The sequence below is a fragment of the Amphibalanus amphitrite genome, unplaced genomic scaffold (genome assembly GCF_019059575.1).
Source record: "Amphibalanus amphitrite isolate SeventyFive unplaced genomic scaffold, NRLGWU_Aamphi_draft 000082F_arrow, whole genome shotgun sequence".
Lineage (NCBI taxonomy): Eukaryota > Metazoa > Arthropoda > Thecostraca > Balanomorpha > Balanidae > Amphibalanus > Amphibalanus amphitrite.
In genome coordinates, this window is record NW_024881578.1 from 867,326 (window position 1) to 884,632 (window position 17,307).

The following is a 17,307-nucleotide window of genomic DNA, read 5'->3' on the forward strand; positions in this document are numbered from 1 at the left end:
CTTGAACTGAATCTTGGCAATTTCTCGTGACTACTTAACGACCATGATACATGCATTTCTTAAATTGAACTTTCTTAGCCAAACACGTACACATATGATAAAATGAATGTCACCATCGTGTTCTACGCCCCAAATTACCCATAAAACATGTGTCACAGGCTGCGAATATCAGTTTTGATTTTCGGGGATATGTGCCTACCCGGTTGACCTGACCTTGACCCTGACCTATGCTTGACTGACCCCTACATGGAGCGGACACTCTTGTAGGCTTTATATGATGGATTGTGCCCCGTTTTGACAGAGTTTGTGACGAGAGGCGCCCATTGCGAAGTCCTGAAGTCCATGCTACTGAAAGCCCGATTTCAGGTGTTTGACCTGACCTTGACCCGACCTGTGACCTCGAAATTCAACTTTAAAGTACTCATCTGAAGCGTCTCGTCGCGCTCTTTCGTTTGCCGCCTCGTGCGTTTCGCTGCGCCTATTGGTTCTCGAGTTATCGGCTGGGGGCGTTTAACGCCCCCCCCCCCCAGCAAACGGTGGGTGGCGAAATACCCCAGCAACTGCCGGGTTAACTGGTGCAGTTTACGTGCTATAAGGCCACAAATCGGACAACACACGATAATCTGGGAGGTACGTGACTCAAACACGTGGCCACGTGGCACGTGCCGGATCTCTGATAGCTTCACCGTTCACGCCACGTGATGACCCATCGACGTGGCCATCAGCATGTAAAAGATGACCCCGGCCGGTGTCACCGTCTCTGAACAGTGGACGGCTAAACTCGAAAAACAGGAAAATTTAGGGAAATTTCACCTTTCGAACATATAATTCCCCCAGAATTTTTAATTTTTCATTTTACGAAAAATCCGAGATAGCAGTTTTCTAGCCCCCTTCAGTCTGTGTCTATACCCGTTTTCAGATCGACCCTATCATAAAAACTGACGGCCTGACGGCTATTTCCCCCATTCCTTGCATTTCACAATGCTAGTATATTTAAGCACCAAAATTGACCCCGTGCCACGGCACGTGCAATAGCACGTGCGCCACGTGACCACTAGTGCGACAAGCTGGACTCATCTGCTCACCGGCTGCACTGATTTGGTGTCGCTAGCTGAAGTCGTTTCCGCGCCATAGAACCCCAAATAGGCCAATGTCGGATTTTCCCGGAGGTTACCCCATCAAACACGTTTGCACGTGGCACGTGCTTTTCAATCGCCCCATATCTGACCCATACCATGTGGTAGCCGACACCCCGGGGCACAACATATTGGAACATTTTCAAAATCTAACGTGGAAATTTTTTGCAAAATCGATTTGAAAATAATTTTTCGAATTCGCCATAGGCTCAACATGGGGTAACTGTTTGTGACGATTACCCGAAATTTTGTCAATTATATTTTAAATAATTACCACCGTCAGTTGGGGTGCCTGCCCGAGATCCGACCCTAAAAATATCAGCAAATATAATTGACGAAATTTTTCGCAAATCGAATTTCCAATTTTCCCCCATGTTAACCCTATGGGAAAATGCACGTGCCGATTACCCCAAAACGGGTTAATTATATTTCAAGCGACCGATGCCAGCCGGTAGCTCCCCGATACGGGACCAAACGCTGAAAATGGCAAGAAATTCTACCGTGCCGTTTTCGAGGGTATCAAGATGACCCAAATCGCGGCCGAAACGCTAAACACCCCCCTAGAGAGGTAGCTCAGGTTGGGATTTTCAATAGAAAATCACAATTCTAAAGAATAGTGATTGTCTCTATTGAAAAGTCCCAACCTTCGGATACACTGCGGATCCGAAGGTTGGGACTTTAATTGTGAAAAACCGCCCGCCCGCCGCAAAACGCAAACACCGCAAAACGCGCAAAACGCACGCCGAAAGCGCCAACGCAAACTTCGCAAAAAAACAATCGCACGCCCGCCGAAAACCGCAGAAAAAACGCACAAAATGCCGCAAAAAAACGCGCGTCCGCCGCAAAACACAAACACCGCAAAAACGCAAACACCGCCGCCGCAAAAAAAACGCCCGCATCGCCCGCCGCCGACCGCGAAACGCCGCAAAAAACGGCCGCACGCCGCGAACCGCAAAACGCCGCAAAAACGGCCGCCCGCCGCAAACCACTAAACGCCGCAAAAAACGACCGCCCGCCGCTAACCGCAAATAACGGCCGGCCGCCGGCAACCGCAAAACGCCGTGAAAAACGGCCGCCCACCGCAAACCACAAAACGCCGCAAAAAACGGCCGCCCGCCGCAAACCGCAAAACGCCGCAAAAAACGGTCGCCCGCCGCAAACCGCCGCTAAAACGGCCGCCCGCCGCCAAACGCAAACAGCAAAAACACCCGCATCGCCCGCCCGCCCGCCGCCAAACACAAAAACCACAAAAAACGCAAACACTGCCGCAAAAAACGCCCGCAACGCACGCACGCCCGCCGCCAACCGCAAAACGCCGCAAAAAACGACCTCCCGCCGCCAAACGCAACCACCGCCAAAAACGCAAAAACGGCCGCCCGCCGTCAAACGCAAACACCGAAAAAAACGCAAACACCGCCGCAAAAAAACGCCCGCCGTAGGCAAAACGCAAACACTGACGCATTAAGACAAATATGGCGCCATGCGGCAAATGTGGTGCATTCATATCTGCCGTTTAAGCAGCCATCCCTTAATTACAGCGCATCATAATCGTCCAATGTTCGACAAGGTTACGCACATTCTGCGCTTTGCGGCAAAAATGGCGCTTTGAGACAAACGTGGCGCACTGCAACAAACATGGCGCATTCGTTCATGTCGCTTAACAATTCATCCACCCACCAAATTCTAGCCCAATCGGACTTCAACTTACAAAGTTATGTACATTTGAACATTTCACTATAAAATATCTCCGCAACGGAGGTGCCCAGATTTGCACGTGTGCCACGTGACCACTGGTGGTGCAAGCAGGACTTGTCCCCTCACTGATTGCACCATTTCAGTGTTCCTGGCTTGTGCTGTTTTCGTGCTATAAGGCCACAAGTCGGCAAACACACGATAATCTGGGAGGTACGCGACTCAAACACGTGGCCACGTGGCACGTGCCGGACCTTTGATAGCTTCACCGTTCACACCACGTGATGACCCATCGACGTGGCCATCAGCATATAAAAGATGACCCCGGCCGGTGTCACCGTCCCTGAACAGTGGACGGCTGAAGTCGAAAAATGGGAAAATTTAGGGAAATTTCACCTTTCGAATATATAATTTCCCCAGAATTTCGAATTTTTCATTTTACAAAAAATCCGAGATAGCAGTTTTTTAGCCCCCTTCATTCTGTGCCTATACCCGTTTTCAGATCGACCCTATCATAAAAACAGACGGCCTGACGGCTATTTCCCCCATTCCTTGCATTTCACAATGCTAATATATTTAAGCACCAAAATTGATCCCGTGCCACGGCACGTGCAATAGCACGTGCGCCACGTTACCACTAGTGCGACAAGCTGGACTCATCTGCTCACCGGCTGCGTTGATTTGGTGTCGGTAGGTGGAGTGGTTTCCACGCCATAGGACCCCAAGTTGGCCAATGTCGGATTTTCCCGGAGGTTACCCCATCAAACACGTTTGCACGTGGCACGTGCTTTTCAATCGCCCCATATCTGACCCATACCATGTGGTAGCCGACACCCCGGTGCACAACATATTGAAACTTTTTCAAAATCTAACGTGGAAATTTTTTGCAAAATCGATTTGAAAATAATTTTTCGAATTCGCCATAGGCTCAACATGGGGTAACTGTTTGTGACGATTACCCGAAATTTTGTCAATTATATTTTAAATAATTACCACCGTCAGTTGGGGTGCCAGCCCGAGATCCGACCCTAAAAATATCAGCAAATATAATTGACGAAATTTTTCGCAAATCAAATTTCCAATTTTCCCCCATGTTAACCCTATGGGAAAATGCACGTGCCGATTACCCCAAAACGGGTTAATTATATTTCAAGCGACCGATGCCAGCCGGTAGCTCCCCGATACGGGACCAAACGCTGAAAATGGCAAGCAATTCTACCGTGCCGTTTTCGCGGGGATCAAAATGTCCCAATTTCCGGCAGAAACGCAAATGTCCCCCTAGAGAGGTAGCTCAGGTTGGGATTTTCAATAGAAAATCACAATTCTAAAGAATAGTGATTGTTCTTAATTGAAAAGTCCCAACCTTCGGATATGCCAATGTTACTCACTTCCTATGCGTGTGGAAGCTGGCGTATGTGAAGCTTTTCCCTTCGTACTCGCCGAAAAATCGCGAATCTCCCAGGCGAATGTGATAGATTTCGTTTCCTGAGCACCTGCCGTACAGTCTGTGCCAGTCCTCCTCTGATGTCTGGCCTTCCCTGAAAGATGGAACGGTTCACCGGTGACACACGAAACCACCGGAGGTCACAGACACAGGTGATACGCAGGGTAGAGTCCAGTAGGTCATGACAGTTGTGCCACATGATGCATCTTATCCCAGAGAGACACTGCAGCGAGATACATAGTTACATTTCATCAACATGTCAGATTTCAGTGCTCTTTGTATCTCTAACGGGCAGAAATAATCAGTGTCCAAGGACAGATTCCAGAGGATGTCCCAAAGATTCATAATGACATAGCTTCTAATTCGAGGCCTGTCTGGTTGCCATGTGAGATCGGTTCCTTGGTAGGTCAAAGGCCTGATCAAACTGATCAAAGGTCATGCCATGATTTCACGGGGACGAACAACGCGCTTCTCTATCCATTTGGCCCAGAATGGCTGTAATCAATGCATGCTGTGCCTGAGTGTGCCTGACTTCCAAGACTTTTCTCTCAGTTTAACTCCTTGTTCTTTATGAGAATCCCGCTTCTCGACATCTCAAAATAATGTAATAATTAACGACGAGCTCTCCGCTTCGACCATTAACGTGTCCCGGTCGGGGTTCGGGGAATCGACGACAGGTGCGTTACGTAAGACCACTATCTTTAGCGAGCGCATTATATGTCAGCCGGCAGAGTTCTGTCCCGTCCTCTGTTGAGTGCCTCGTGACTGAACTGCTCCCCCCCCTCCGCCGCCCGTCCGCGCCGTGGTCCGACCCTCCGGCTACTCACTGTTCGCCCCCTCCCCCCCGCGCCACCCCTGCCGGCCACTCACTGCCCCCCTTTCCCTGCCGCCCCCGGCGGCTACTCACTATCTCCTCCCCCCGCCGACCCTCCCTGCTACTCACTGCCCCCTTCCCCTGCCGACCCCGCCGGCTACTCACTGCCCCTCCCCCCGCCGACCCTCCCTGCTACTCACTGCCCCCTTCCCCTGCCGCCCCCGCCGGCTACTAACTGCCCCCTTCCCCTGCCACCCCCGCCGGCTACTGACTGTCCTCTGGAAGTGTGCAGCCGGCTACTCACTGTCCTCGGGAGGTGTGCAGCAGCAGCGTCACCAGGGTCGAGGTACCCGGACACAGGCAGTTATTGGCCAGCAGCGCGTACTTGAACTCGTCCTCGCACACCACGTGCTCGGCGAACTTCACGTGCACCTTGTTCTCGGGCCGGAATATCTGCACGTACTGTGGCACGTTCGGAGCGAAATCCTTCACTGCCCACGACCGCACAATGGTGTGGTCGTCCTGAAACAGCGACAAGCCCATCGGTGAAAAATAGCTCGATGAATGCTCTAGGTAAAAAACTAACTGGGCAAGATGCATCGCTGAAAATGAAGCTACAAATTAATTGGTAGCTTCACGATTAACATAAATACAAAAAATGAGTACTGCTTACATCCCGGGGTTAACGTAAATATATATCGTTGAGCGATTTTTATGTATAACAATTTAAACATGAATGCACAATATACCTACAAAACGACTGTCGACGGCCAAAATCTGCTCATTTAGCAGGGCCGCGGCGGCTGCTGTGTGCTCCGAGGCCGTCCCGACGTTTGTCGCCGCTATAACAGTGCCAATAAGGCCCGGCGGAGCCCCGTCAGCGCCTCTGGCCGTCGTCGTCGACCATTTCGGCTGCCGAGAGTGGCGGGCGTCGGCACCGCTCGTTGCACTCGACGACACCGAGGGCCCGTTCGACGGCCGGTCAGTCCGCTCTGTATTCAGTCGGGCTGACGCGCGCCGGAATAGTAACGAGGCTAGAACCACTGGGAGACATCACGTCTGGCCGCGTTTCAGAGGCCTGACTTTGAATGTTGTAAAAAATGAATTCCAGTGTGATTCAGTTCCTGCAATCTTCAGCAAGTTGCAGTGTGCGATGTCAATAAGTTGCCTAATGATTTGCTCAGTTCGCAGACCTCAAAACGCACAGTGGCAACTGGCATGCGCTACCAAAATACCTACAAATGTCTCCAAATCGGCTCGATCCGACCCGCATACGGGCGGAAGTCGGCCCGCGGCGGCCCCATTCGGCCCGCCGAGGACAACGACTGCTGTCGCCGGAGCGGCGGCGGTCGTCCGGTCCACTGTCCGTGCCCAATGCTCGACTCGGAGGCGGAAGGGACGCTCCGAACTGCCGTGTCTTCAGCTTCCTGTACGGCTATTGTTTCAATGTGGAACTGGGCTGGTGATTGGAGAAAAAACAATAGTTTGGCATCCACCGTTTGCGGAGAGTTAGCAGTTTAATTTATGAAACTGTCTACGTGCTACCTGCTTGCTACCACAATGGTAACATAATATGGCGAGCAGCATTTACCTTGATTGGATCATGGTGCTTAATCGAAATCAATAAGCATTTTGTACCTGTTCAAATTAAGTGACAATATAGAAGAATGTGACTAAATGCATCTCAAACCATCATAATTTAGCCGAGAGCCTTAGTTATTAGAGGCATAATTGATCATTAAGGTCTTTAGAAGTGAATCAAGGGCATCGTTTCAAATGATGTGTAAAATTGCATGACGTTCTTTTATATCACACATCATAAGCCAATTTTAAGATCCAAAACGAAAGCATGTCTGTTTCGTTATTTCGTAAATTCCGTTCAAAGTTTGGAATTTGAAATGAACAGAAAACCCTCACTGCAAAGCAGCACATTCCAAATTCGTGCATGTCATGATTTGTATCACGATTTTCTAATGCATTTACGCATGTAACCCCGCACTACACTGAAAGGCGTCATCTCGGCGCCATTGGTACAGCCCTTACGTCCTGAATAAGCCACTTTAACACGGTGAATTGCGGCGCTTGAATCGCCCGACACTGTGCCTCGGTCAGGTCGGTCGGGGGCTTCGTCAGCGGCAGGACGGGAGAGGAAGCGGCGTGTCGTGCCGCCGCACAGACCGGTTTAAGCCGGGTCGTGACCTCCAACAGCACCGCACTGAGCTGCTGGTTCCGATTTCGAAGCTAGAGTGAGAGCTCTTTGAATTCCTGCAAGAGTTATTCAGCCTATGTTGCTGATGATGCTGTCACCTCTATAGCACATGATCAGAAACCGTCGCAAAAATATAAGCGCACTCGTAACGTACAATCTCCCAGACCCTTCTTGCTCCTCGGTGGCCTTTGAAGAGTCTCGTGGCCTCTCCGGACGGCCTAAGGCTGTCCAATCGATACAAATCACTGAATCCGCAGCATCCTATTTCGCGACCCAGGCGGTCCCGGCGCGCTCACATACACCGGCGAGGGGCACAAATCGACGGCAGCCAGAGAAATGAACGAAATTGGAAATTTCATCCACTACTGTGAACATACAATCACCGATGTCTATGGCCGATTAGGGTCATAGAGTGTCTAAAATGTAGCAAATATTTTTGAAATTTCAATAAAATGACTGATAATTCAAGTAAGCACTGGGCACTCCAGTAATTAACAAGTGATGCCTATGTCGTCCCCCGTATACGCTGCCTGCTGCCCGTCAAATCGGGTTACTCGTATTCCCGCTGTGATTGCTGTTCCACGCGTCCGCCCGCTGACAGCCGCGATAACGCTAATTCCCGATATGCTATCGGTGACACGGCGCCGCCTGCCTGGTGGTCGCTCCCACCCCCGAGCGCCGCGCTGGGGCTCCCGTATTAGCCAAACACCCAACGGTCTGATCTCCTTCACCGAACATCGCGATCCCCTCGCCGAGCGCTCAGAATTAATCGGGAGATTAAACTAATAAGGCCGGCACAAGAAGCTGATTTCAGGCCGGCGGATATTCATTAGTGTGCAACAGCGATGACGCGGAGCCGCGGATCGCCGCTGCGAAGTAAAGCTCATCAGACCGAGGAAGCGACTAATAGCGGCGAGTGTCAATTGAAAACGCCTGTAATCAATCATTGCTCACCGAGCTCAATAATGAAATTGTAAGATAATCACATGAAGATCGGTGAGAATCCCCACTCAGCATATGCGCAATGTGCATACCAAACTCAACTAAGCAGCTTTGCATATTCGAATCCGCACTGACGACAATATTTGAAGCTCTATCCTTTAGCTCCATTAGTGTTATCTGAAATCCCACCTCTAAGCAAGCCACTGAGCCTCCCTCTCACAACAGTCTGAGCTGCCGCCGCTCGCAGACACACCTGACGTGCGGCGGCGGTTTCGCCGGGCTGTGGGACGGACCACCTGTTCCCAGCAGGTCGACCGACACGGCTCGGCTCCTCACGCGAGCCGCAGGCGTCCGCTCTGAGTCGGACACGGCCGTCCAGCGCCGGCCAAGTGGCCAATTCGGCCGCCGAGCTACGAACAGCGGCGCGGCCGGGCGGAAAAATCGACCGCCGGCACCGGCCGAGCGAAAAAGGAGCGATACGGGGAGAAGGGAGATTCCCTATCGCCAGCTCAGACACAAAAAGACTGTACTAGAGACGCTGCATAAGTGCCGAATAGCGAGCCGTTGAGTGTCTCGAAAGATAAGGCACGGCAACAAACGATTCCGCGCCTTCCTTTTGGCTCAACAACGAAACGTCAGGCTGGCACCCCAGATCCGCAATCCAGCACTGAAGATCAAAAGACAATTACTTGGTAGTTGGTCCTGGTGTTGAAAACTATGTGTATGGGTCGCGATGCAGTGATGAAAGCCGGAACTGTCTCTTTGTAAATTATCGCAGTTCGTTTCTTATTTGTTTTGTTTAAAAAAGAACTTTCAAGGTCGCGTCGGCTGGCGCCTGTTCACAACTGAGTAAACCTGTATCAGTGCCTAAGCTAAGTAGCAATTACTCGGAAAGTTTCCGATCGCTGGGCCATAAAACCGACTTGATTCTAACAATAAAAAACCGTGAACAGCGCAGTAAACCCCACAAGGCCAAGTGCAGACTGGCACCATTTGCTGCTGAGCAGTTAGTGCCCCCATTCCGCCACCGCTGCCTGCCGTCGTAAAGCTGAACGAGCTCAGCACGCAACCCCGGCCGGCCTCCCCACTCTGCCATCAGTCGGCCGGGTCCGCTCCCCGCCCATCACCAAACAATTTCAACAAGTCACTCATAAAACCGGCCACATGACGGTCACATCAGCATCAAAAACCATGAGTCGGGTCGCTACTCACCGCAGCCGTCTTGTCGGCGTAGCTGCGCGCCGCCAGGATGAAGCACGCCTCTGCGTCGTTCATCCGCGCCCGGTTCAGGTCGCCGTCTTTCAGACACGAGCCCTGGATGTAGATGACCCGCTGTGCCCAGATGGGCACCTGGAGAATCATCCGCATCGTGGCGTCCAGCTCCATCGGCGACAGTAGAACCACGTAGTAGTCCTGGGAGCGGACGACGAGAGAGGAGTCAACAGAGAAACAGCACCACGGAGTAGTCCTGGGAGCGGACAACGAGAGAGGAGTCAACAGAGAAACAGCACCACGGAGTAGTCCTGGGAGCGGACAACGAGAGAGGAGTCAACAGAGAAACAGCAACACAGAGTAGTCCTGGGAGCGGACAACGAGAGAGGAGTCAACAGAGAAACAGCACCACGGAGTAGTCCTGGGAGCGGACAACGAGAGAGGAGTCAACAGAGAAACAGCAACACAGAGTAGTCCTGGGAGCGGGCAACGAGAGAGGAGTCAACAGAGAAACAGCAACACGGAGTAGTCCTGGGAGCGGACAACGAGAGAGGAGTCAACAGAGAAACAGCAACACGGAGTAGTCCTGGGAGCGGACAACGAGAGAGGAGTCAACAGAGAAACAGCAACACGGAGTAGTCCTGGGAGCGGACAACGAGAGAGGAGTCAACAGAGAAACAGCAACACGGAGTAGTCCTGGGAGCGGACAACGAGAGAGGAGTCAACAGAGAAACAGCAACACGGAGTAGTCCTGGGAGCGGACAACGAGAGAGGAGTCAACAGAGAAACAGCAACACGGAGTAGTCCTGGGAGCGGATAACGAGAGAGGAGTCAACAGAGAAACAGCACCACGGAGTAGTCCTGGGAGCGGACGACGAGAGAGGAGTCAACAGAGTAAACAGCACCACGGAGTAACGGAGTAGTCCTGGGAGCAGATGGAGAGAGAGAGAGAGAGAGAGAGAGAGAGAGAGAGAGAGAGGGAGAGAGAGAGATAGAGAGAGACAGAGAGACAGAGAGAGAGAGAGACAGAGAGAGAGAGAGAGACAGAGAGAAAGAGAGAGAGAGAGAGAGAGAGACATAGAGAGAGAGAGAGAGAGAGGGAGAGAGAGAGAGAGCGAGAGAGAGAGAGAGAGAGAGAGAGAGAGAGAGAGAGAGAGAGAGAGAGAGAGAGAGAGAGAGAGAGAGAGAGAGAGAGAGAGAGAGAGAGAGAGGAGGGAATAACCCATCAACAAACAGCACACTTAACTTTGACCTCAGAGAAAATAGGCATCTGCGTTCTGAGATAGGACCATAGATGCTGACGTAGTGGTTCGACGCAATTTTTTTTGCACGTTTAAAGCATATTTTCATTGCAATGCAGATAATATTGTTGAGCCTACAAGTAAGGTTACTCCAGAAAATCGCGCATTTCGCTGCTATCATCTTTCTCTTTGGATTCGTCTGTGCCTTGACACATACGAATGATGTGTGATAATCAGACGCAACGTCAATATTTCACACCTTAAACGTATGAATCCCGCCAGACTTCCGCAACCTTTGTGGAAAAAATGTATGTTAGACAAATGTCCGACAAAGGCCCCAACAATACCCGTCAGAGTTTGATAGACTGGTGGGTCACTGAGACTGGATAAATGTTGGGCATGATAAACGACCCGGGGATGAACTATTTCTGTATCAGAGAATAAGGTCGGATGAGGTTCAGTTGGCTGGACCGGCAATATTGCAAGAAAAAAGCCAATGCTCACGTGTGGGTATCCATAAATATGAGTTATATAAGTCGGAAGCAGTACAAAAGGCCACGAAAAGCCGCTCGATCTCAAATATAGCTGTAGCTATATATAAGCTCGTTTATATAACCTTATAACCTATTCATACGTTATGGAACTACGTCGTGCATTATGCAGCATCCTCAACAATCAACCCGACTGTGACACGATCAGCCGCCTTCGGAAAATCTGCTCCTCCAAGGCACCGCTGACCCCGGCAATCCAGCAGCCTCTCTTAGCGCTACGCAGGCGTTCAGTTCTCTGACCTGCCTTAGCCATATCTTACTTCTCACTCTGACCTGACCTCTGACCTGACCTCTTTCCTGACGGCTGACCTGCAGCGGCGGTTGCACTTGTGGCTAACGCTAATGCCTGCAGTATCGGGTTCGTTTATATCCAGCACCCATACCTGCAGTAGCGGGATCGTCCTGCCCTGCGGTAGCGGGTTTGTCCTCACCTGCAGCAGCGGGTGCGCGTAGAACTCGTTCAGGAAGTCCATGATGGTGTCGGCGTGCAGGGTCGTTGAGCAGACCACCACGTGCTTTTCGTTGGCGGCCCGATGTGATGAGTACGTGCCGCCCAGCTTCTTCCTTTCCATCCACGTGTAAGCCAGCTGCTCAAACTGTGGGGCAGAGGGAGTATTTGTTAGAAGCCAGCTGCTCGAACTGTGGGGCGGAAAAGGGGATGCCTTTACAAGCTGCAGTGCCAGAGCTGCGTGGCCGCAGCAGAGATAGGGGAGGGAGCCGGCGAGGCTAGTCTCTATGATAGAAGGCAACCATGTCAGAAAATAAAATGGAAGCCATGCTCGGCCTCAGCTAAGGATGGTTCTGCTCCCAGTCGATCGCAAGAACTTCAAGGGAATAGGACCAAAGGTTCGATAAATTGAATGTGAAAGCTTTCTTTCAGTATCGTTGCAATATAAAAGGACAATGTCAGCAGCCAATGATGTTCGGGTTGCATCAATACCCTGTGACAATTTAGCACTTCGGTCGCACCTCAGTGAACCACGTCTCGCTAAGTGTGTGCGGACCGGATTAATAATGTGCTCATTATTTGCCAGTCAGCGGCTCTTTGTTCAGCTGTCGGAGCAATCAGCCTCCGACAGTCCCCTATGATGCCCAGCTGCGAGAAAAGCCGACAGGCCCCCAGCCAAGTCCATTAGCCGCGCTCAAAGCTCGACTTCCAACTTCTAAGACGTCCTGCTAAAATGATGAGATAGAACCATTCAACTTCTGCTACCGCATTGTGGCTTCTTATACCCTGAAAGAGCGATACTTGAGAAACGCCGATGGCCGAGCACCGGCGCACCAAATTTAAAAGCTTTTGAAGATATATTTTGAAGCTTCTGATCAAAATGGAAAGTAAAATAGCGACATTTTATGTGATACTAAAATTGATTGCACCTAATCCAGCACTATTTCACTCGTTCAATATCCATTTAGCTTGTTACGGAGCGAGCGAAGCGAGCGGAGTCTTACGTAGAATAACGGAAATTTCTGAGTATGAGCGGCCGGCCGGCCGGCCGGCCGGCCGGCCGGCCGGCCGTGCGGACGCTTTTGCGAGGCTTATATCTCAGCAACCACTTGACCGATTTACACGCGGTAATTTTTATAGGGTAGCTTCATTCCTTCTACCAAGTATTGGACTATTCCCGATGCATGTGGGTGACCCCTTATGCACGTGCCACGTGCAAAACGAAGAGGTGTCAGTTTTGCAATTGTTGCAATATTTCGGTAACTACTTGGCCGATTGCGCTGAAAGTTGGCATGTAGGTAGGCACCCACTAGGCACTGCATATCCATGTGCCAGAGTTGGGGTGCTGCTGCACGTGCGCACGTGCAGGGGTCGTTTCCAGATCTCGAGAACGGCTGGACCGATTGCGCTCAAATTTGGTACACAGTTAGGGACCGGTTAGTAGGGTGCCGTGCAAAAGCCAGTCGGGACCCATTTTGCACGTGCGCACGTGCAGGGTGCCGCTCCCAGATCTCGAGAACGGCTGGGCCGATTGTGCTCAAATTTGGCACATCGCTAGAAACCGGTCAGTAGGGTGCCGTGCACAAGTCAGTTGGAGGTACCCCCTCGAAATTTCGCACGTGCAAGGCTCACCCTCTCGCTCGCTCCGTTAGTCGCCCCAAAAGGCGCTATACTGGTTATTAGAAGTGCGTCTTCTCTTGAAGTATCCCCTTCGGCGTCGCTCGAGTCTCCAACGGCACAAATCGGCTCATAGATCGTCTGCTTATCGCTTGGACACACGCCATTATTTGTGGCTGTAATCGCGTTGGCGTCGCTTAAATTTGGCCCACGCACATCTATAGCTGGAGCTGAATGTCAACGCCAACAATCAAACGACTTCTATAGTAGGGGTCATATTTTCAACCTATACTGTAGATTCCTTGCTATTTTTTTTTCACATTTGATGACCGATGCAATACGAGTTCACACACTTGAGTTGTTGGAAGTGAGGCAACCAGAGCTTTCGTCCCACTGAGAGGCGACATCATTATTCTAAAAAAGACAAAGACTTTTCTACAGCTATGTGATCACTCAATCAGCAATTACCTACAATATCAAGATGGAAAAGGAGCCCAAAAGGAGCCCATGACCTCACTCACTGGAAAAGGAGCCCATGATTGAATTGATTCCATGATCACTCAAGCAATAATAAATAAGTAAAAAGTGGTTTAATCGTTTTTTTTTTACCTCACCAATAACAGCTTAATTTTACATCAAATTATATATTATTTTATCTAAACACAACCTGTTGCCAATTGTTGCCATAGAGCTCAGGGCGGGAAAGTAAGTCTGTTTCATTTCAATGTGTGAGAATCGCGAGTCTCTTTTCTACGGTACTTTTGCGCCCAATAACACACTCTCTGAGATATTCTCAGTTTTGTCCAGCTAAGAGCACCTACCACGATATGATCCGAGGGCTGTACAGTGTACATTCTGACATACAGGGTGGGATGGACAAATTGAGACAAGTTTCTACGCGGTTGTACGCCTCGGCTATAACCGCAATCTGATTGGTCGCATCGCTGGCACGGCCCTCAGATGCTATAAAAGCGAGGGTGACCCAAGGTCAGGTCAAATCATGTCTGGTCGCGGAGCCGAGTACGATCGCCGAGCCGCCGTGCTCCAGGCGCTGCGCGCAGGGAGGAGCCCGGCGGAGATCAGCGAGTTCCTGCGTGTCCCACGGAGCACGGTGTACCGCATTGCCAAGCGTGTGCGGGCGCAGGAGGGCGGTGGAGATGGCGAGGATGAAGGAGAGGTGACTCCCGAGCGTAAAAAGCGTAAATCAGGGCCTGGGAAGAAGAGAACGCCGGCGTTTCTGCAGCAACTCCAGGCTCTGATCGAGGAGGAAGTCACGAGAGGAAGTCTCTCAGGATCAAGGAAGTCTCGTGACTTCCTTGATCCTGCACTGGATCAAGGAAGTCACGAGAGGAGCTGGATATGTCTTCCAGCAAGACTCAGCACCCGCACACGCAGCAAAGAAGACGCAGGAGTGGTGCCGGCAGAACATGCACCTGACGTGGACCAAGGAGTTCTGGCCCCCCAACTCTCCGGACCTCAACCCCCTGGACTACTTTGTCTGGGGCGAAGTTGAGAGGGTCTCCAACAAGAGCCCCCACCCCTCCAGGGAGGCTCTGAAGCGGACCATCGAGGAGACGATGGCGGCCATGGGCCGAGCTGTCGTGAAGCGCGCGTGCGGCAGGTTCAGGAGCCGGCTGGAGAGGATGGTGGCGGCAGAGGGAGGGTTTATCGAGTGAGAATGCTCTACAACGATGCCAGTGTTACGAAATAAATATATTTCTGACTGATTGTTTTTTGGTTAACCGGCAAACTGCATTTGAATTGATAAACACAATGTGTCTCAATTTGTCCATCCCACCCTGTAGACTTGCCGCTGTAAATTATCCCAACTTTCCCCATGAGTCACTGGTAAAACTACCCACAGGACTGGTATGAGCGGCAGCCGGTTCTAATGGCCGGCTGCAGGACATATGTGACCAACTATCGGCGCACGTGACTGCGCTGGGGGACCGGATCAGGCCCGGCCGAGGGAACGTGATCGGATCAGCGGCCGGAGGCCTGTCATACGGGTCACAGACGGCAGACAGACGGCGTGGCTGTAGGTCAGGTCACAGGACCCTCCGTGAATGATTCACGCACCAACGGCCAGCCGCAGCCAATGAGACGATTTTGGCTGTAGGTGAAATGCGAACGTCGCTCTATGTCAAGGGATTCTATGTAGAGATGAATTCGTCAGTACTCGGTGTCACGCCGTAAAAATAAAAGTATAAAATGTATCTTTCACTAGTTTTTCAATTCGTTCTGACTGGACTAGCCTCTTATTCTTTGAATGTGCTTTTGTAAGTAGTGCATTCCCCCTAGCAGTCCCTGTTCCTAACCAATTTGACCGTCTCTCTCCCCGTTACCACCTTTCTCTCCAACTCCCCCTCTTCCTTACCACCTCTCTCCCTCCCAGTCTCTCTCTCTCTCTCTCTCTCTCTCTCTCTCTCTCTCTCTCTCTCTCTCTCTCTCTCTCTCTCTCTCTCTCTCTCTCTTTCTCCCTCTCCCTCTCTCACTCTCTGTTGCCTCCCACCCTCTCTCGCCCGTGGCCATCGATGTCGCACCGTTGTCGAGTGATTGGAGCACCCTATCAACAGTATACATCACTGCTATCGCGGGGCCGTCATCCATTAGTGGGTCACTGATATCAGGGCTCGTCGCCCCACGCAGCCCAAAGCACACCGCCCGACGCAGCCCACCGTCCACCGCCCACAGCCCATCGGCCCACAGCACACTTGTGCACCGTACACGTACAGTCGTGTACAGGTTGATGGTCCTCTACTCTTTATCCACCGGGTTCCTATGGCTCAGTATTGGCAGCAGCCGCCTGGTACCGGTAGGCTGTGCCGCATGACCCGAAAGTTATGCGGCACAGTCTACCCGCGCCGTTTGACATCGGCTCGGGTCGCCGGGTGGAGCGCTTTGTAGACCAGCTGTTGATTTAGACCAGCGCGGGGGGGGGGAGGGGCTCGTCTCAGTGGTTGGCGTGGGCTGGCGAGTGGTGTGGGGCGTGTTGGTGGACCATTGGGGCTGGTCGGGTGTGTGTGGTCACTTCCTGGACCTGCATTGCACATTTTGCGTCGCTTAACAATTGCATTCCTGTTTTTGATAAGCACAATGCACGGAAGACCCAGCGAATATAATTTACTTTACTTGTGCATTGTGCAAAACGTGATTTGGCACGGTATCGAGGCAACCATAGGTCTTGTGCCTACTGCCTATGCATGATATTTAGGCAATATGTTTATGAAAACGGTAGATTGATGCTGGATGTCAATTCGTATGCTAAATGTCGGCACGTATTAAATGAATGAATCAATCAATCAAACAATCAATGGACATGTATAAAACCGTATAAATGGCTCGCAACCACTAATAGCAATCAAACCATCCTAACTCGGAAAAGCAGCCGGAGCCCTGATGAGGTTCGAACCGGGACTCCACGCTGTAAATTTTGCCTATGATCCATCATCATTTCACCAAGCTAGAGTGACCGACACCCGAATCCACAAAAACATTAATTGACTTTGCCGCCGACCTCCCGGCCCCGCCGTCCGCCCGGCCAGACTTTGCCCCGGCCAGAGCCACCATCCGGTGTAGCTCAGCGTAGGTGTGCTCGACTGTCAAACTGACCGGTAGTGAGTGGCCCGGTTCGAAACGCTTCGGTTGCTGGATATTTATTTCTCGTTGGGAGGCTTTGCGTTTAGTCTACTTTTCAGAAAGATCATTTGGTGACAGGCCTGTTTTCTTTCTTTGCTGCAATTCATGAGGAGACCGTATGCACCCTTACCTGTCCTTCCGCACCCCACTTGGGAGAGGGTGGTTGACCCCCCACCCCATGGGTTTTGTGAATATCTCTAAAACGAATTTTTGGAGGGGGATACGGTCGGTTCTATGCGACAAGTGACCACACACGCCCAGCCCCAGGTCCGCTCACTCCCTCCCCACATCACCCCCTCCCCACGCCACACTCCAGCCCGCCTCATCCACCGAGCCGAGCCATGACGAGCCTCAGCGCCCCG

At 51.4% G+C, this 17,307-nt stretch overlaps 1 protein-coding gene across 4 annotated transcripts in view; it reads right to left on the reverse strand.

Annotated features, from left to right (window-relative positions):
- Positions 1-17,307, reverse strand: part of LOC122379662 (potassium channel subfamily T member 2-like) — a 141,940-nt gene that overhangs the window by 51,018 nt on the left and 73,615 nt on the right. For all 4 annotated transcript variants that reach the window (XM_043362043.1, XM_043362042.1, XM_043362041.1 and 1 more), the window contains 4 exons: positions 11,673-11,837; positions 9,450-9,650; positions 5,391-5,608; positions 4,217-4,366 (listed from right to left, as the gene is read on the reverse strand). In XM_043362043.1, the coding sequence (XP_043217978.1) occupies positions 4,217-4,366; positions 5,391-5,608; positions 9,450-9,650; positions 11,673-11,837 (734 nt within the window). The remainder of the gene's footprint in view (positions 1-4,216; positions 4,367-5,390; positions 5,609-9,449; positions 9,651-11,672; positions 11,838-17,307) is intronic.